This window comes from Ctenopharyngodon idella, chromosome 10, assembly GCF_019924925.1.
Source record: "Ctenopharyngodon idella isolate HZGC_01 chromosome 10, HZGC01, whole genome shotgun sequence".
Taxonomy (NCBI): Eukaryota; Metazoa; Chordata; class Actinopteri; order Cypriniformes; family Xenocyprididae; genus Ctenopharyngodon; species Ctenopharyngodon idella.
Window position 1 is genome coordinate 48,943,044 of NC_067229.1, and position 22,768 is coordinate 48,965,811.

General features: G+C 33.5%; 1 protein-coding gene across 1 annotated transcript in view; it reads right to left on the bottom strand.

Moving 5' to 3' along the window:
- LOC127520487 (WD repeat-containing protein 70) overlaps positions 1 to 22,768 on the bottom strand; it is an 87,314-nt gene that overhangs the window by 48,987 nt on the left and 15,559 nt on the right. The window contains exons 9-10 of the mRNA XM_051908637.1: positions 20,726 to 20,802; positions 883 to 1,057 (exon numbers count right to left, since the gene is read on the bottom strand). Of these exons, the coding sequence (XP_051764597.1) occupies positions 883 to 1,057; positions 20,726 to 20,802 (252 nt within the window). The remainder of the gene's footprint in view (positions 1 to 882; positions 1,058 to 20,725; positions 20,803 to 22,768) is intronic.

Below are 22,768 nucleotides of genomic sequence, written 5' to 3' on the forward strand. Positions count from 1 at the left end.
ATAATAAAAAATAAAATACAAAAAATACACAAAAAAAATACAAAAATAAAAAATAAAATAAAACAATAAATAAACAAAATAAAATAAAATAAAATAAAATATCAAAAAGGTCTGGCAATCAGTTTATTATGCAGCAAAAACATAATATGATGAAACTGTGATTAATATTGGAATATTGTCATCTGTTCTGTGATCTGTTTCATACGGTATCATCACGTGATGGCTCACAGATGTGTGTATCTGTCAAATCTTATTTTCACTCTTCCTAAAAAACAGCAGCACAAAATCACCTTCTCCAGCACAAACGCTGTGAAAATGAACACAGGAGAATGTTTAATTTATTATTGATTGACTAAAGCAATGAAGGAGCAGATCAAAATATTAATAATTAGGCTGTCCATTCACAGAACAGGCTTCACAGGGTTAAACTGTGAGATTTTCACATGGACACAGTAACAGCTTCCCACAGTTCCCCAGAAAGAACACGAGTGTCTTTACTCGGGCCCGTCCCGGCTCTCAGGACCACACACGGGCGTGATGCCCTGACCAAACAAACAGCAGCAAATCAGTCATGAGACCAGCGTCCAGCGTGAATCACCCCCTTCTGCCCTATTCATCCCGTCAGACGTGAGACGAGACAGCCGGACACCCACGCTGCCCATTTACAGCCCAGAACCGCAGTAAACGCCGAAGACCTGGTCAGTGTCAGCGCTCTGATGACCTCCGACCCCCCGCATCCGGGACGGTCAGACGTCCAGGGACCTGCACGCTAGGTCTGGCATGACGCTGAACAGCAGATCTTTATTGCTCATCTTACTCAGGCTAATGATCCAGCGTAAAGATAAGGATTGAGCCACAGACGACAGGAAACGACACACTTACGCTTAAGTTCCTGTCCCAGATCTGGATGGTCCCGTCCTGGCAGCCTGCGCCGATGAGTTTGCCGTCACGGCTGTAGGTGCAGCAGGTGGGCGTCACTCTCTTGCCCTGCAGCGATCGAGGCTTGAACACAGACTTGTGCTTCTTCTCCGACGTCAAATCCCATGTCCGCACGGTCCTGAGAACAAGATCAAATAAAAGACCTTCAGTTTGTTCATATGACAACATGATGATAAACAACAAAACCTGCTTCTGAATGTCACTAAAAAAAGAAACATTAAAATAAGTTATGCTTTAAAAAAAAAGCATAATTATGGTTAAGTATTTTTAACTTCAAAAGTAACAACAGAATTGTTCACGGAATTGTTAAGAAACCAAACTGTAAATAAGATCCGTGATCATTTTTTTTTTAAATAAATAAAATTTATTAAAATTTAAATAAAATATAAACTATTTCAATAAATAATTGTAAATAAAAAAAATTAACTAAAAAAAAACAAAATACTAGAATAAAATAAATTAGAATAAATAGAATATAAAAAAAAACTAGAATAAAAAAATAAAATGCTAGAAAAGTAAAAATAAGAAAAATAATCAATTAAATTAAATTAAATTAAATTATTTTTGGCATTTTGACATTCAGATTGGTGACAATTTTAATATAAATAAAATATAAACTATATCAATAAATAAATGTAAATAAAAAAAATAACAAATAAAACAAAATACTAGAATAAATCAAATAAATAAAATGCTAGAAAATAAAATAAATAAAAATAAAAAATAATAAATTAAATTAGTTTTTTGGCAATTTGGCACATTCAGATCAGTAATATTTTTTTAAATAAATAAAATGTATTAAAATAAATAAAATATAAACTATTATTAGAATAAAATAAATTAGAATAAATATGAAAAACTAGAATAAAAAATAAAATGCTAGAAAAGAAAATAAATAAGAAAAAAATAATCAATTAAATTAAATTATTTTTGGCATTTTGGCACATTCAGATCAGTGATAATTTTAATATAAATAATATAATAATATAATATAATAAATTATAATATAATATAACATATTATAATATAATATAATATATTTCAATAAATAAAATGTAAATAAAAAAAAAAATACCAAAATAAAACAAAATACTAGAATAAATAAAATAAATTAGAATAAATAGAATAAATATAAAAAACTAGAATAAAATAAATAAATAAATAAATAAATAAAATGCTAGAAAAGAAAATAAATTTAGAATAATAAATTAAATTAAATTAAATTAAATTAAATTAAATTAAATTAAATTAACTTTTTTGTGCATTTTGGCACATTCAGATCAGTAATTTTTTTTAAAATAAAATTTATTAAAATATAAATAAAATATAAACTATTTCAATAAATAAATGTAAATAAAAAAAAAAAATGAAATACTAGAATAAATAAAATAAATTAGAATTAATATGAAAATCTAGAATGAATAAATAAATAAATAAATAAACACTAGAAAAGAAAAGACAATAAATAAAAAGAGAAAATCTCTTAAATTAAATTTAAAAAATTTTTTTGGACATTTTGGCTCATTAATTCTTGTTCACAATAACACAACAGACTGCAATGAATTGCAAACGTAGCTTACAATACTCTTAGTTCATGACTTTTCTTTTGATGTCTATAAAGTAAAATAAAATAAAATAGATTATTTTAGATTTTACACTGGACACAGCATTTGATCATAAAAAAATAAAGACTGAAGTGCTAATGTCAATGAGTTCACATCTGTACTAGTGTACACTTCACTAGCCGTTTACTGAAGAAGGTGCCAAAAAATGTGCATCATTTTCCAACTTTTTAAAACATTAATGGATAATTCCGGATGCTCGCCGTCATTTTCTCAGTAAAGGTGTCTGGTGTGTTGTAGAAACATTCCTGCAGTAAATCATGCAAATAATAATTAAAAGTGAAGAAAAGTGTAGAAAATGAAGTTTAAGAGCGGCTGAGAGACGAGAGTGAGGATCTGAGCAGAGAAACGAGAGAGGAATCATGGGATATCGCTCAGATCTCGAGACGGTCTGGTGTGTTTTTCACATCGTCAGAGAAAAAGATCTGCAACAGTTCTAAAATAATAGTAAATAAATAAATAAATAAAATGATCTGAAATAAATATTCATCAGATAATGATTATTCATTTATTAGATATCAGATCATTATTATTTATTGATCAGATAATGACTATATTTATCTAACAGATAATGATTTTGTTATGAAATATCTGTTTGTTAAGGAGCAGTTTTAATGTTTGAGTGATTTTAGCGTGTCGATGCTTCACTCGGCATCCGTACATCCTGGTGATGAATGAAATCCCGTACGGACACCCGAGCGTCTCTTCAGTCATAAACGCGGAGAAACGAGAGAGGACAGTACATCAGCGTGACAGGCATATTTGAAGGATCCATGAAATCCCAATTCTCTTCCCTACATCTGCTGAACACATTACAGCTGTTGAGCGGGACACGGAGAAATAAAAACACAAAAGAGAATATCCTCGGCCCTGGCAAATGAAACACACGGCGGAGTAATGCGAATCCCAGATAACACACAACAACACTGCAGGTCGTGTGTGTGACGGGCCGACGGAGGTCAAGCACAGGTCGACATGATGCTGATGCAGTTGTTCGGTGTCTTCAGGACGATTACATGAAAGAACGCTGATCTGATCCTGACAAACGCTTCTAAACTACACTTTTCATGTCAGTCAGACAGTCTCTTCCTGTCTAGGGGCGGTTCTTCACCAGAATGAAACGCATTTGTGGATCGACAATAAAAACTGAGATGATAATGAAAGACTCGACTATAAGGACGAAAATTGAAAACCAATCAATGTCTGTTTTGTCATTTACCAGCAAGTATTTAATTATATCTTTATCTCCTATTGCAATTTTTCTTTGTAAAGAAAACATTTATAAATAGATTAAATAAAAAAAAACTATACATATATATATATATATATATATATATATAAAAAATAGTAAAAATTATATAGTATAATTAAATATATAAATTATAAATGCTAAATTACCTATTATAAATAAAAAATAAAGTAAAATGTAAATTTTTATTATATAAAATATGTAAAATATAAATATTACACTGAGTTTATAATATTAAATGTATATTAAGAGGTAAATGTATAAACAAACAAAAAATATATAAAAATAAAATTATAAAATATTTATTTACTTATTTATCAGACGCTTTTATCAAAAGTGACTTAAGCAATTTATGTATATAAAAATTGAAACATTATATAATAAATAATAAAACTATAAATATAAATCATAAAAATAATTTATATAATATAAATTATTAATAAATAATAAATACATGAATTAATAACGCAATTGAGAAATATGTATAATTATATAAATTACAATAATATAATAAATTATACAGTATAATTATATAAATATATAAAAATAAAATGCTAAATATAAAATATAAATAATTATTATAAAATATAATAATTATATAAATATATAATAATAAATACACTCATAAATTAATCAATTAAGAAATCTGTATAATAATATAAATTACAATATATAAAAATTATATAACAATTATATAAATATAAAATAAATGAAATAAATCATAAAATATATAATATAAAATTATTATACATAATAATAATATAAATATTATAATAATAAATATGTATAATATATAAATTACAATATATAATTATACAATATAATTATATAAATATAAAATGAATAAAATGATAAATCAAAAAAAAAAATATTATATATAATTATATAAATATTATAATAATAAATATGCATATGTATAATAATATAAATTATAATATATAATAAATGATACATATAATTATATACATATAAAATAAATAAAATGATAAATCATAAAATATATAATTATAATATTATAAAATAATTGTATAATATACAATAAATAATAAATACATTCATAAATTATGCAATTAATAACTATGTATAATAATATAAATTACAATAATATATAATAAATTATATAAATATATAATACATACATATAAATAGATGTAAAGTTAAATATAAAAATGTAAATACCAACATTTTTTATGAATTTTTTTTTGTGATATCTGAAGTACGGGCCGTTTGTTGAGGCGTGTAACATGACGAAAAGCTCCTGTCCTCACTGAAGTGATGGAGAAGAGTTTATCAAAACCTCTGAGAGCGTCTGTCATCAGAAACGTCCATCTCACTTTATTCCTCATATCTTCAGTCGTCCCTTCGAGGTGAGAGATGAACAGGAGAGGTCAAAGCTGTTTAAACAGATAAACCCGGTGCCGAACCAACAGGCCGAACATGTCCAAGCTCTGACCAGCTGTGACCTCAGGGGTCAAAGGTCACCCGAGACGCGCATAAACACAGAGATAGCCTCGATGGAGGATTCCGACAGTGTCACGCTCACCGTGTTTAGACAAGAGGGGAGAGACGGCCAAACAAATGTCAGACAAAACCGCCAGTCTGTCTGTCTGAGGACGGGAAACTCATCACATGACAAAGAGCAGCTCATGTACGAGAAAAGACACCAGATTAACATCACAGTGCTCAGAACATAAAACAACTCGTCTGGACTGGCTAGTCCACCAGATGCTGATCACATGTGCTTCTTAATGAATTATGGATGCTTAGTGCAGCCGATCAGGAGATATATCAGGCGAAATAACTATATAATCTTTAATTTAACAAAACTATCAAGGTAGTCATGGATAATAATGGGAATATTCCTCTCAGCAGGTGAACTGGTGTCCGACACTAACTGAAATACATCATTGAAGGTGGTGAATGTCAGATAAAAGCAGCTTTTTGATGGCTGACGGGTGAGTAAAAATCTTCGCAAACAAGAACAAATGTAGGGCGGGGCTTGATTTTGTCTGTGGGGAATTGATTGGATGTTTGTGGTTTGCTATTGGTGGATCTCATGTGAGTGACAGGTTGCCCCGCCCTCATCATCAGAGAAGAGAAGAGATGCTGCAAGAGGGAGGAGAACATGTTCTGATTCAAGATTATGAGGAACATGAATTTAACACAATAACGATGTGTTCAGATAAATCATTTATAATAAACACTGCAATACTGGATGGCAGACGGCAGCACCTGCCTCCTCTGTCATGTTTGCACAGAAACCATATTCCAGATCATGACATCAGCGCTCATGTGGCATAAAGAAATCAGGTCGTCACGGTAACTCACGGCTATCATTGCAAAGGCATCCCAGTACGGACGCATCCGAACATGAGAGGTAAACAGCCCAGGAAATATTTTCCGATGACGCGCGGTGAGTTTGAAGCATTAACACTGTTGACTGCAATTAGCACTGACTGTGATTTATGATGCCGCTTCTCTGAATAACACATCATTTATTTATGAACAGGCATTTTAGACAAAAGTGACGCACGTTTCGCTTACCTCGCCGTTCTAATATGGATTTATACAATCCCAGTGGAAAATTAGTCTTCTAACCAATTAGTCATTTTTTTATTTCAATGTTTTGTTTCCATTCCATGTCTTGCTAAAATAAAATAAAATAAAATATTTTTTTAGATTTAGAGAGTTAAAAATAACATTATTTCATTTTATATAAAATGTAAATAAATAATAACAACATTTATAAATAATAAGAATGTATAAATAATAATAATAATAATAAAAATATGAACAAACAAATAATTACATTTTAAATGGTCTGTGAATATTTGCGTGCATCAGAGCGAAGCGCAGCACTGCATTCATGTGTTTTCAGCGTCTCAGAGCGAGTTTAATGTGCGTGTATTTACACATTCGCACAATTTCTAACATTTTTGTGGTCAGAAATTTACATCATTTTCCCATTATTCGGCCAAAATAAAAGCTTGAAGCTTTTAAATGGTTAAAGCTCAAGAGTTTAAACTTTCGAAGGAAAAAAATGTAAGACTAAATATTAGTCTAAATAGTCTATTTAGACTAATATTTAGTCTTACACTTTTTTCCCTTGAATATTAGCATTGTAACTCAGTGTAAAATAAAATATTACCATAATCATCAAATATTCATTTTTATTTTACAGAACAGTTGTGATTTAAAACAGTACAATATTTCTAATAATAATAATATTCAATTGTATTGGGTTCCTAAAACACCAGTGTGAATATAATGTGGACTGAGACACTATCACTGCATTCAAAATTGCTTACTTATACATACATATAGTAGGTACTACATTTTTTAAACTTTGCGACCATTAAAAAGTATGTTCTAAATAGTATTAATGTGTGTAGTATAGGGGTGTAACGGTACATGTATTCGTCCCGAACCGTACGGTACGGACGTCACGGTTTGGTTCATACAGTCAGATAACAAATACAGTCAGTCACAGGCGATCCACTCTCCAATCCAGAAGGGGGCGCGAACGGTAATGCAACACTGTTTGCTAACCGCCACAACAGGAAAAAGCGCAGAAGAAGAAGAAGAACAGACGATCTATGCATAGATATGTTTATGTGTAATCCCTCAACCAATGTTTCAACCGCGGAAAGACGTCAATAAAAAAGATCTCACGTAGCACTACATTTACCTCAGGCAAGTCATTCAGTGTCCACAGCATTTTAGTTCCAGGGGAGCATTTCACTAAATATATTCACTACATTAGCTTATATATTCATTATAAATAATACTTTACCTGTTAGTAATGTCTTAATTACTTAATATATGCTTAAATAAATTTGTCATGAAAACAAGTAACTGTGTAAATGATTATATTTCAAAAATATTCCGAACCGTGGCTTCAATACCGAGGTGCATCATGTTTGTGTACCGTTACACCCCAAGTGTAGTATGAATGAAATTCGGATGTGCTATATCCGCCATGTTGTCTTTGTCATGTGACACTTTACTGCCATTCACAAATCCTCTCCCGTGGCCTCATGGATAGTAAAATGTCCATCAGAAGTAGTAGATCATCCGGTTACTTTTCGCCTACTGTTTTATGAATACTATGAATTCGGACATACTACTCGGCTCACATACAGTTTTTCTGCATATTATAAAGTATGAACGTAGGCATATTTGGACGCAGCGTATCAGTGAAAATTCGCAATGCTTCGATACCACAGCTAAAACTACTAGTTAAACACAGACAGCAGCAGAAATATTAGGCTGCTGTCACTTTAAGAGCGAATGCACTGATCCAATATACTGATACACATGCATTTACTTTCTAAACTGTTTACATTCAGTTAAAACAAAACTGACTATGTTTACTAGGATATTCAATTTAGTATTCACAGGCTGTCTGAGTATGCACACTTCAGAATCTCACTGGAAGTAGTAGGCCATTCGCCTTCTGTTTTATGAATACTATGAATTCAGACATACTACTCGGATCAAATACGTTTTTTTGCCTATTCTAAAGTATGGAAGTAGGCATATTTGGACGCAGCGCATCACAACTAAAAAAAGGTTTGAGTGCACTTTGAAGTCCACTACAAAGTGAAAATAGAACACTATCAGAGAAGCGTGAACACGTGAATGTGTTGTTAAATTATTCAAATTACGACTTAAAATCTCAAGTCTGTACTTCAAGTCAGTATTTTACATCTAAGGCGTTCGCTGACAAAAGTTTGGGAATCCCTGACGTGGACTAACAATTTAAAAACATCTCAGACAGAAAGCAGAAACACGTCCAAACGGCCCCTAACGCTCCTCATGGGGCCTCTTCACCTCACGCCACCCGTCCAATCAGATGGGATCCTCCTGCGGGATTGTGTTCGGAGACATTAGAAACTGAAAACTTCCCCAGATGGATGGGGGGGGGAAAAAAGAGCAGAATTAAAAGAAAGTCGTGAGGCCCCAAGAGCCTCACACATCACTGATTATGAAGAGCTTGTCTTGTTTTATTTCAGGGGCCGAGAGCGTTTCATAGGTGAAAGCAACAAATGGAGCTGGGTGGGCCGACGGGACGTTATTCATCTGTATCGGCATCCCGTTCCATCTGAGCCGAGACTCTTAATGAGCTTTTAAAGGCTCGGAGCAATTAAACGCCCTCACGCTGATCATTATTTCTGAATCTTCAGTGGACAACAGGGGCACATTCAAGTGCACTGAACGGCATGCAGGTTTGTGACGGAGACATGGAAGACTTCCTCTGTGAAGGGGAATGCACTGGACTGTAGGTGAACCTGATGCATATCCCATTCGATGCCCCGACTTGTTCACGGGCCACACGGATGTCAAACGAACACCGTGAAAACAGAGTTAACGGTTTACAGGCTGAGTTCAGCTCAGGAAGGACACATATTAGGACATTTCTTATCAGAAAATGGGTGAGTTACTTTTTAAGAGTAACTTACCCAGCGTTATAAGTACTAATAAACAGCCAATATCCTAGTAATGTGCATGCTAATAAGCAACTAGTTAATAGTGAGAATTGGACACTAAACTAAAGTGTTACACTTTAATATTTTTTTAGAAGTGCAGCTACAGTATGCTTAAAAATAGTTTTCATACGTCTCATTTTTTAAATATATATAAAATGTTATATTATATTTTATAATATTATATGTAATACTAAATTATAATAAAACATAATACTAAATATTTATACTTTATAAACATTTATAAATAAACGAGATTTCAATAAATAAAGGAAATAAAAGAATTCATAAATACATCAATAAGATGCATAAAATAAATGATAAAGATTTCAATCAATAAAGATGTGAAATGTATAAATAAACTAAAATTCATGAATAAAAAATGCTTTAATATTTCTAGAAGTGCAACTACAGTATGCTAAAAATAGTTTTAATATAAATTTTTTACATATATAAAATGTTATTATATTTTATAATATTATATATAATATTATAATAAATATATTTATAGGTTATTAAAATTTAATTTTAAATAAAACAAATCAAATCAATAAAATGGATAAATAAAATTATATATAAATAAATGAAATAAAGATTAAAATCAATAAAGATGTGAAATTTATAAATAATTCACAAATCAATAAAATGCATAAATAAAATAAATTATGAATAAATGAATAAAGATTTTAATCAGTAAAGATGTGAAATTTATAAAAAAAAAAAACAAATAAAAAACACCAATTTTTCTTTCAAGTGCAGCTACAGTACGCTAAAAAAATAGTTGTGGTCATTTTTTAAATATATATAAAACGTTATATTTTATATTATATATAATATTATAATAAATATTATATTTATAGTTTATAATTTAATTATAAATAAATAAATAAACAAACAAGAGATTTTAATCAATAAAGATGTGAAATTTATAAAAAAAAACAATAGTATAAATAAAATGCATAAATAAAATAAATTATAAATAAATTAAATAAAGATCAATCAATAAAGATGTGAAATTTATAAATAATGCATAAGTCAATAAAATTCATAAATAAAAATGCTTTAATATTTTAGAAGTGAAAAAATAGATTTGTGAAAAAAACAGAAAAAAGTGTAAATTTTACATATATAAAAAGTTATATTTATAATATTATATATATTTATATTTATAATACAAATATTAATAATAATAATAATAATAATAATAATATTTAATAAATGTATATATTATAAAATATTTATATATTTATAGTTCATGAACATTTAATTATAAATAAGTAAATAAATAAGAGATTTCAATCAATAAAGATATATAAAATAAACTGATTTATGAATTAAAAAAATTCACAAATCAATAAAATGCATAAATAAAATAAATTATAAATGAATAAATGAACTAAACAACCAATAAAGATGTGACATTTATAAATAAAAAATACATAAATAAAAAACAATATTTTTAGAAGTTCAGTAAGCTAAAAAATAATATTATAGAAAAATTATATTTATTGTTCATAATTTAATTATAAATAAACAAACAAACAAGAGATTTCAATCAATAAAGATGTGAAATTTATAACTAAAATAAAATGCATAAATAAATAAAATAATTATTAAATAAATAAATAAATAAATACAATTTACTTTTTAGCAGTGGTGCTTTAATCAGGATGAATTTAGAGTTTTAGCCTTTTTTAGCACCAGAAATTTTCATCTCTAAATTCAACATCATTTTTAATAAATTCACTGTCGTCAACAATACATTTCAAGACAATTACTGTCAGATAAAAAAAAAAAAAAAAATCAATTAAAAAAATGAAACTAATGAGCGAAGATGATGATGTCATTGGTGAGCAGCGAGAACTTATTATCTGATCACAGAAAAAAGATGCGTTTTACAAGCCTAATATGTCTTGCATTATCAGAGACGTTTGGCCAAAGCCCCGGAGGTTCATTAACTCAGATAAGACCAGCAATTTAGGAAAGATCCCGAGCATATGGGATTTTTCCTAATCCTTCTTCAGGACAACGGCTGAAACAAATGAGGACATTTCTAAAAATACACTCTGTTGTGCAGCTCTGCGAAATTAATATCTCAAAAATGTTAAAAACATTTATATATAAAGTCCTTCTGAACGTCTGCTATGATGGTCTCTGGGTTTTCGCCACGGATGAGACAGAAATCGGCCACTTTTCACCATCACCTCTTAAAACAAATATAAATTTTATGACTACTCGTACACACACCGCTGCCACAAATTCATACACACGTATTAAAACTGATCCATCCCGCCATTACAGCTCCGTATAACGACCCGCAGTGTTTATTCTTCACCAGAAACAAAAATATTATAGCAATAACATGATGGAGAATTTTCAGTCTGAGTGAATAGTAGCTGAAACAGGTGGCAGATCTCCAGAGCCAGAGTTACTGCGAGCTTTTAGTCAGGAGCCAGAAACCTGCTCTTACTCCAGCATGGCATGATGGGAATCTGCGGCATTCGGCCTCTAGCACAACGGTCCTCCGGAGGATTTTCAGGCGTTATGGGGAAAAGAACAATGCAGTGGAGAGGTCACACAGGGGTCATCGCTATTCATCATCTGACACCAGTAAACTGTAAGATGAGAATATGGACTAATGGAACGTAAACTTTCAGAAAACTTCCAAACGCTTTCATTGTGCAGATCTTAATTATATTTTGCCTAAAGACAATTAAGCTTATGGAACATTTAAAATTGAGAAATAGTAAGGTTTAAAAATATTTAAATTGTCATTTATAAATCATATTTATACAATATTGTTCAAAAGTTTGGGGTCAGGAAGATTTAACTTTTATTCAGCAAGGATGCATGAAATTATGGAAGCTTGTTTCTGCCAATAAATAAAAAATAAAAATGGTAATTTCTCAGAATTGCGAGATATAAAGTCAAAATTATGATAAAAAGTCAGAATTGTGTGATTTAAAATCAGAATTGTGAGTTATAAAGTCATAATTGCGAGTTATAAAGTCGGAATTGCGAGATATAAAGTCAGAATTGTGAGATATAAAGTCAGAATTGCGAGTTATAAAGTCAGAATTGCGAGATATAAAGTCAGAATTGCGTGATATTAAGTCAGAATTGCGAGTTATAAAGTCAGAATTGCGAGATATAAAGTCAGAATTGCGAGTTATAAAGTCAGAATTGCGAGATACAAAGTCAGAATTGTGTGATATAAAGTCAGAATTGCGAGTTATAAAGTCAGAATTGCGAGTTATAAAGTCGGAATTGCGAGATATAAAGTCAGAATTGCGTGATATTAAGTCAGAATTGCGAGTTATAAAGTCAGAATTGCGAGATATAAAGTCAGAATTGCGAGATAAAGTCTTTTTTTTCCCCTCACAATCACGATGCAACCAAGTGCATTTATTTGATCAAAAATACAGTAAAAATAGTGAAATATTTTTGCAATTTAAAATAACTCTTTTCTATGTGAATATATTGTAAAGTGTAATTTATTTCTGTGATCAAAGCTGAATTTTCAGCATCATTACTCCAGTCTTCAGTGTCACATGATCCTTCAGAAATCATTCTAATATGATGAAGAAATAGAATCTTTTGTAACATTCTAAATGTTACTTTACTGTCACTTTTGGTTAATTTATGTGGGAACACAGTCTCAGTTAATGAAATCTATAGTTTTCTGACTCATGATGTCTATTAAAGCCCCTGCGTTGCTGATAAACGAGTGTTTTTACTCTCAAACCACCAAATCAAATCACTTTACTAGTCGAACATTTAGATCTACAGCAAACTACACGCTTTGTGCGATCTTGAAGGGACACTTTTTGTGCAGAATAAGACACTACAGAAGTTCTGGCTTACAATAGGAGGTACCAGGGTGGTCAGATGAATAACGCAGATCTTTACCGGGTGATCTGCGCTATTATCAACACTCAAAGCTGCGGCGCTGTGAGCGATCAATGTGTGCTGAAACGAGCTCTACTTATGGCAGATTCCCTATCTGCAAACACAAGAAGAGAGAGATCCATTCAGCTCACATGAGACCCTGTTAAAGGAACGGGTCACGCCAGAAATGATGCATGAAATCACGCCGTACAAGACAATCCGTCTCACCGAAGCACATTTATTCTGTGCAGCTCACATCAGACGCATTATTATGTTCAGAAACAGATTAGCTCAAGATGTATTTGTGTGTAACTTTTTTTTTTTTTTTTGGTATTGGATATACAATACTGTTTGGGGTCAGTTGAAAGAAATTATATACTCAATATAATTATATAATTCAACATTAATAATAAGAAATGTTTCTTGAGCAGCAAATCATCATATTAGAATGATTTCTGAAGGATCATGTGACACTGAAGACTGGAGTAATGATGCTGAAAATTCAGCTTTGATCACAGAAATAAATTACACTTTATTATATATTCACAACCCAAAACAGCCCAACCGCTGGGTTAAAACAGCCCCATCGGCTGGGTTAAAACAGCGCAATTTGTTAAATTAAAACAGCCCAATCTGCCCAAATCGGCTGGGTTAAAACAACCCAATCCGCTGGGTTAAAACAACCCAATCCGCTGGGTTAAAACAGCCCCATCCGCTGGGTTAAAACAGCCCCATCCGCTGGGTTAAAACAGCCCCATCCACTGGGTTAAAACAGCCCCATCCGCTGGGTTAAAACAACCCAATCCGCTGGGTTAAAACAGCCCAATCCGCTGGGTTAAAACAGCCCAACCACTGGGTTAAAACAACCCAATCTGCTGGGTTAAAACAACCAATTCGTTGGGTTAAAACAGCCTAATTCACGGGGTTAAAACAACCCAATCCGCTGGGTTAAAACAACTCAGTCGTTGAGTTAATACAGCCCAATTCACGGGGTTAAAACAGCCCAACCGCTGGGTTAAAACAGCCCAATCCATTGAGTTAAAACAACCCAATTCACGCGGTTAAAACAGCCCAATCCGCGGGGTTAAAACAGCCCAATCTGCGGGGTTAAGACATCCCAATCCGCTGGATTAAAACAACCCAATCCGCTGGATTAAAACAACCCAATCAGCTGGGTTAAAACAACTCAGTCGTTGAGTTAAAACAGCCCAATCACTGGGTTAATAGCCAATCCAAGACCCACTCACTTCAAAAAGCAGATGGCAGCATGTCTTTTATCTGTTAAGTGTTTGTCTCTGTTTTGATATTTTTAAAGGATTTTATAATATTTTATTATGTTTTTGAACACGGCAGTCAGTATTTTATTGATTATTTGACAAACAAATGTGGATTGTGGATGTTCTTGAAATTTGAAGACTATATCCCCCAGAGCTAACTGGTCTGAGTCTGCTACATCTTTCTGCAGCTAACCGGCCTGGACCTGAGTATCCCGCTCTGAGGTCTGTGCTATTCACTTCTCTTAAGTGCTAAAAGTTTAGGATAATGGCCTTATTCACTATTCTTACATGCCTATTGGGCGTTTGGGATTTCGTAACGAGCAACTGTTCCTGGATACATTGGAGGAGAGCTTCGGGCAGTCACCTCAATTTGAAAAATGTTTGTTACAGAGGCACTTGCTCTATAGCTTTTATAAATCCAGAGCAACTACCGATTCAATTGGATCAAACTTTTTGCCAGCTCTGCCCAGAGACCTACCTAAACTTCAATGCATTTTTGTTTTATATAACTATCTCACATGTTCACTAAATGAAGGAATTTGCCTGGCTTCTACGTATCAAAGAACTGAATCAAAATCAAATGTGAAACAAAGATTGTTTATTATTTTACTTCTACTTTTGTCTGGAAATGTGCAACCAAACCCTGAGCTTCTGATTTTAAGTCTTTGTCTGGTCTCAAATATGTTCATCTTAATGTGCGTAGTTTACTGCCAAAGATGGACATGGTTAGAATTTGGGTTAAATCAACAGATGCGGATGATTTATAATTTCTGAAACTTGGTTGAGTAAATCTATTACTAATGAAGACATTAATATACTTGGGTACAATGTTTATCGTACTGGCAGACCTAAAAAAGGCGGCGGTGTAGCGATTTACGTTAAATCGAGTTTTAATACCTCTATTGTTTTGTCCCAATCAATTTGCAAACAAATGGAATTTTTGGCCTTGAATGTAGAATAGCAAAGTCCTTTTCTATTGCTGTTGTTGGGTGTTACAGGCCTCCTTCAGCTTCAAAAGAGGCACTATATTCAATAAAGGATCTTTTGGCTAAATTGAGAGATTTGAACTAGGACTGGCTAAATGCAAGTTCTGATGAATTTAAAAGGTTTTGTGACTCTATTAATCTTACCCAGTTAGTCCACCTACCCACCAGGCCTAACCTCAAGAGTCCAGAAAAGTCCACTTTGATTGATTTGATTTTAACAAACGTGCCTCATAAGTTCTCTTCTATGGGTGTCTTCTGTAATGATTTAAGTGATCACTGTGTAGTTGCTGCCTGTAGAAATACTAAAATCCCAAAATGTAAACCATGCGTTGTTTGTAAGAGGAATCTTAAACATTTTAATGAACAAGCTCTTCATCATGATTTGTCAATGGTGAAATGGGAAAACATAGGGCTACTACCATATGTAGAAATAGCTTTGACATTTAAGGAAAGTTTTACGCAAATTGTAAACAAACATGCCCCTTTAAGGAAATGCAGAGTGAAGGGGCGAGAAAATCCCTGGTTTTCACCAGAACTGGCAGATACCATACATGAGCGTAACAGAGGCAAGAAAAACAGATCCTTCCACTGATTGGTCTGTTTTCAAATGGCTTATCAAAAAGGCCAAATCTGAATACTTTTTGTCTGGTATCACTGAGAACCTTAATGACCCACAGAAATTCTGGAAAGTGATTAAGTCTCTTTCTGTGAATAAAATTTCTCAGGTTCTTCCTACATTTGTTTTTAAAGATTCAGTCCCAGTTTATGATAGAACTGAAGTCTTGAATTGTTTTAATGAACATTTTTTTATCATCTGGTTCCTTGTTTTATACTGCAGGAACTTCCTTGATGAATCCCTGCATAGAATCCCCAATGTTTTCTGAAGACCCTTTTGAATTTGCACCTTTTACTGTCCATGAAGTGCATACGGCTCTAAAAACATTGGATCACAGAAATCCCCCTGGACCAGATTTGATGGAGCCTTACTTTTTGAGGTTGGCAGCAGATTTTATAGCAGAGCCACTTTCAATTCTTTTTAATCTTTCAATCAAAACCAAAGAAATTCCATCAGTATGGAAATCAGCTTTTGTTCTACCTTTATTAAAAGGAGCCCAATCCGCTGGGTTAAAACAACCAATTCGTTAAATTAAAACAACCCAATCACTGGGTTAATACAGCCCAATTCGCGGGGTTAAAACAACCCAATTCGTGGGGTTAAAACAACCCAATCCGCTGGGTTAAAACAACCAATTCTTTGAGTTAATACAGCCCAATTCCCTGGGTTAAAACAGCCCAACCGCTGGGTTAAAACAACCCAATCCGCTGGTTAAAACAACCCAATCCGCTGGGTTAAAACAACCAATTCTTTGAGTTAAAACAGCCCAATCACTGGGTTAATACAGCCCAATCGCTGGGTTAAAACAGCCCAACCGCTGGGTTAAAACAACCCAATCCGCTGGGTTATAACAGCCCAATCCGCTGGGTTAAAACAGCCCAATCCGCTGGGTTAAAACAACCAATTCTTTGAGTTAATACAGCCCAACCGCTGGGTTAAAACAGCCCAATCCGCTGGGTTAAAACAGCCCAATCCGCTGGGTTAAAACAGCCCAATCCGCTGGGTTAAAACAGCCCAATCCGCTGGGTTAAAACAGCCCAACCGCTGGGTTAAAACAGCCCAACCCGCTGGGTTAAAACAGCCCAACCCGCTGGGTTAAAACAGCCCAACCCGCTGGGTTAAAACAACCCAATCCGCTGGGTTAAAACAACCAATTCTTTGAGTTAATACAGCCCAATCCGCTGGGTTAAAACAGCCCAATCCGCTGGGTTAAAACAGCCCAACCGCTGGGTTAAAACAACCCAATCCGCTGGTTAAAACAACCCAATCCGCTGGGTTAAAACAACCAATTCTTTGAGTTAAAACAGCCCAATCACTGGGTTAATACAGCCCAATCGCTGGGTTAAAACAGCCCAACCGCTGGGTTAAAACAACCCAATCCGCTGGGTTATAACAGCCCAATCCGCTGGGTTAAAACAGCCCAATCCGCTGGGTTAAAACAACCAATTCTTTGAGTTAATACAGCCCAACCGCTGGGTTAAAACAGCCCAATCCGCTGGGTTAAAACAGCCCAATCCGCTGGGTTAAAACAGCCCAATCCGCTGGGTTAAAACAGCCCAACCGCTGGGTTAAAACAGCCCAACCCGCTGGGTTAAAACAGCCCAACCCGCTGGGTTAAAACAGCCCAATCCGCTGGGTTAAAACAGCCCAATCCGCTGGGTTAAAACAACCCAATCCGCTGGGTTAAAACAGCCCAATCCGCTGGGTTAAAACAGCCCAATCCGCTGGGTTAAAACAGCCCAATCCGCTGGGTTAAAACAGCCCAACCCGCTGGGTTAAAACAGCCCAACCGCTGGGTTAAAACAGCCCAATCCGCTGGGTTAAAACAGCCCAATCCGCTGGGTTAAAACAGCCCAATCTGCTGGGTTAAAACAACCAATTCATTGGGTTAAAACAGCCCAATTCACAGGGTTAAAACAGCCCAATCTGCTGGGTTAAAACAACCAATTCATTGGGTTAAAACAGCCCAATTCACAGGGTTAAAACAGCCCAATCTGCTGGGTTAAAACAACCAATTCATTGGGTTAAAACAGCCCAATTCACAGGGTTAAAACAGCCCAATCTGCTGGGTTAAAACAACCAATTCATTGGGTTAAAACAGCAAATTCACTGGGTTAAAACAACCCAATCGCCACAAGGTTTTTTCTTTTTGTCTGCAACTAACCGACTAATAATATTTTGTTGACTAACCTACTAACAACTAGTCAAATATTAGGGGGCAGCCCTATTTGTAAGTATGATAAAATTATATTAAAAAGGTTATGATAGCATTGTTTCAGTTTCAACAAGAGGTCAAACTCAAGGTTCGTCTGTCCCTTGAGCCCTGAACCGACGGCCATGAGAAGAAACGCTCATGTCGTACATTCTCATTGGCCTGTCAGTTTAATCTACAGTGACCATGCTTTTGACCCATGATAATCGCACCAAAGTGCCGCCCAGTACACTGAAGTGGATCTAGAACTCAGCGTGACCCGAGCGCCACACCAGCCGATCACAGGACACATGTGGCCCCCGTTCCCGAGCTGCTGATATAACGGCTCACATCTGCAGCTGTTCCCCAGCCTAAATGGTTTCCTCCTCTGAAACCGCCTGCGACATGCGCTGAAACGTGCCAAGGGAAGACTTCCAGAATCTATATTACAAGTGAATAAAACAGAGCCACATCTGTGCGTCCGGTGAACACGACTCAAACACTCACCGGCGACATTCACACAGTAAAACCAGCGCGCTTTTATAGGGGAACACAATGAGGGCATAATTTGACGCAGTGCAAAGGTTTATACGCATATAAAGTTTCACAGGCCTGTAGTTTGGAGGCTGTGAACACTGAAACATCTGACTGGAAAACACTGCTGGAAATGCATTTGGCTGAATATAGCAGCATTTACTGCAGCGTCGCGACAAAATGAATTATATTCTACTTGAGATGTGTGAGATGTGAGAAACAGAGTATGATCAGGCTGATTCTTATGAACGGATCTTTGAATCAGACTCACTTAGTGACTGGATTGACCTTAAATGCTATTTTAATTCGGGAAAAATATTAAAATGTGATCAAAAAGACTGATTCTTATGAATAGATCATTCTTATGGAGCAATTATTGAATTGGTCAAAAACAAATTAGTCTAACAACTGACTCCCTGAATCTGAATCAGACTCATTTACTTACTGGAAGCCAGTCATAACTGCTATTTTAATTTGAGAAAAACAATAAAAAGTGATCAAAACGAATGATTCTTATGAATAAATCTTACAGATCGATCTTGAATCAGTCAAAAACAGTTTGAAAAATGACTCCTTGAAACTGAATCAGACTCACTGACTTACTGGATGACTGGAAAACATTAAAATGCAATTAAAAAGACGTATAAACAAATGACTCTTATGAACAGATTCTTAATTTGGACAAAAAGACAGAGAGAGCTATTGTTTGAATCAGACTAGCAAATGACTCACTGAATCTCTGAATCTGAACCAGGACTCACTTACAGACTAGATAATTGAAGAAAAAAAAAAAAAAAAAAATACCAGTTCTTATGAACAAATGATTCTTATAGAGTGATTCTTGAAAAGATCATTCTGACAAATGACTCCCTGAATCTGAATCTGAATCACAGTGACTGGACGACTGCCATAAACACTATTTAATTCGATAAAAACAATGAAATGTGATCCAACAGAACACACTGACTCGTATGAACAAATGGCTCTTATGAACAGATTCTTGAATTTGGTAAAAAGAGAGGAAAAAAAAAAAAAAAAAAAAAAAAAAACAGTTTGACAAATGACTCCCAGAATCTAAATCAGACTCATTTACTGACTGGATGCCTGCCATAATTGCTATTTTAATTTGAGAAAAACAATGAAATGTGATCAAAAAGACTTTTTTTATTTTTATGAATAAATTATTCTTACAGAGCGATTCTTGAATTGGTCAACTACACTTTGACAAATGACTCCCTGAATCTGAATCAGATTCACTGACTGGCCGGATGACTGCCATAAAAACTATTTAATTCAAGAACAAAATTAAACTGTGAGCAAAAAGACTGATTTTTATGAACAAATGAACAGATTATTGAATTGGTCAAAAAAAAAAAAAAAAAAAAAAAATACATTTGACAAATGACTCGCTGAATCTAAATTAGATTCACTCACTCAAGACTCAAGAACAAATGATTCTTATGAAGTGATTCTTGAAAAGACTAGCCACACAAATGACCCATAAATGTTATTTTAAATAAAGAAAAGCATTACAGTGTGATCAAAAGAACATATTGGCTTTGTTTAACATGCAGTTATGAGGAAGGAATATAAACTTTAAATTTGATTAAGACAATCATGCTATTGGCTCCATGTTGTTTGGAAAGTTTCAGTGACTAAAATGAAACTTGGATCACTCAAAACAATCCCAGTGAAATACCCCACGATCCCCTGGGATTATGTGCTAAAACTCAAGAACAATGGTTTTCAGAAAGGCCATGAACATCCTCAAGTATGCAAACACAAATGCTTGGCATTTTACTGTGGCGGAAACAAACCTCAAAACACAAGAATGTGATCGAGTTTCCTTCAAATGTCTTCAAATTAAACCACACGTGTTGTTGTTCAAGTAGCTGGATATAAACACGACAGCAGTTTAACTAATTAGCTTAACTCACCCGTCATTGGAGCAGGTCAGAAACTCCTCTTTGATCTTGGGATGCCAGCAGCCGTCGTTCAACATCGCCGTGTGACCCTGAACGAGAGAGACGGCACTGTGAGATGTCAAGCAGGAGGCAAAGTGCAAATTAAGCAATCATTTTAATAAATACGTGAAAAAATAATATCTGAATTAAAATCCAATAAATAATTAAAATCACATTTTAAAGACAACATGAGCAAAAAATGATCTGTATTAAGACTTTTTTAAATGTTAATGTCTGAAAAATACAGTAAAAATAGTGAAATAGTTTTATGTTTTAAATCAGCTGTTTTCTATGTGAATATATTGTAAAGTGTAATTTATTTCTGTGATCAAAGCTGAATTTTCAGCATCATTACTCCAGTCTTCAGTGTCACATGATCCTTCAGAAATCATTCTAATATGCTGATTTGCTGCTCAAGAAACATTTATGATTATTATCAATGATGAAAACATATTTTTGTGGAAACCGTCATACATTTTATTTTTCAAAAGAACATTTATTTGAAATCTTTTGTAACATTATAAATGTCACTTTAGATAGACTGATGATAATCAGAAATGGAGTAATGATGCTAAAAAACTCAGGTTTGATCACAGAAATAAATTATATTTTACAATATATTCACATTGAAAACAGCAGTTTTAAGTTGTAAAAATATTTCACTATTTTTAAGTATTTTTGATCAAATAAATGCAGCCTTGATGAGCAGAAAAAACTATTTTCACTTTTTTTTCTAATTTATTAATATTTTTCTGGTCTTTTTATAGATGATTAATCAGTCTCTAATCTTTCATAAAAATTAAATTTCTTTACTTTCACCACTTCTGAAATCGAGGTTGTGTGAATGTGGAGAAATAATATTATAATATTTACATCATATGAAGAAATTGTAAGTTGCATTGTTTCAGATCACTAACACTAACTATGAGCAGCATTAATAAACATGACTTCTACTGATCTTCTATCCGACATTATTTCCGATTGAATATTCTTTCACATTGTCACATTAGCTGAAAGTGTTAATTTAGACACAGGAAATGAATCAAAATGCTATTATAAAGTCATTCTCAGAGAATAAATAAAGCTGTCAGTGATTGTCTTTGATGATGAGCACATGCTGCATTGGTTAAAGTGCATTATTAAAGATCCGCTGCATCATAACAAACACTGTATGTTCGGAATATTTGATTGCGGCCTTTGTTCAGTTGACCTTCATGCCGCCCAAACACACACCGGCCTCTTTGGATAAAACTCAAATTCAGAGCAGATATTTGGCTCCATCGTTGTACTGTTTGACACCAGAAATCTATTATACCTAAAAAACACACCAAACCCAGAGATACGTGCAGGACATTAGCCAAACATCACTGAAGCGTAAAATAATAGTCTTAAAAGTGTTTTAGAGGACACAGCTAATGCACAGGAGACAGAAAAGACACCAATCACACATTCTTGAGCAGATATTAGAATGATTTCTGAAGGATCATGTGACACTGAAGACTGGAGTAATGATGCTGAAAATTCAGCTTTGATCACAGGAAAAAATTACACTTTACTATATATTCACATAGAAAACAGTTGTTTTATATTGTAAAAATATTTCACTGTTTTTACTGTATTTTTGATCAAATGAATGCAGCCTTGGTGAGCAGAAGAGACTCTTTTAAAAACTTTAAAAAAAAAAAAAAAAAAAAAAAAAAACATCCAAACTTTTGACCGAAAAAAAAAACTTATAATAATGACAAAAGCAATTACTAAAAATGAAAATACAAAAAAAAAAAGAGAAAAGTAGTATATATAGTATATAATAACACTGCTGTAGTGTGAATGTGTTCACATGTGGAAGTAATAGCTGTGATAATAAAACAAACTCAATTCAAGTATTTCTGTTATGGACGTCCAGTTGGCATCTTTCAACAGCAAAACATGACATTGACAATGATTGAAGAGAACAATATTTACGCTCGATGCTGAAATGCACTCGACAGGGTACATCAAGTACCCGAAGAGGAGAGA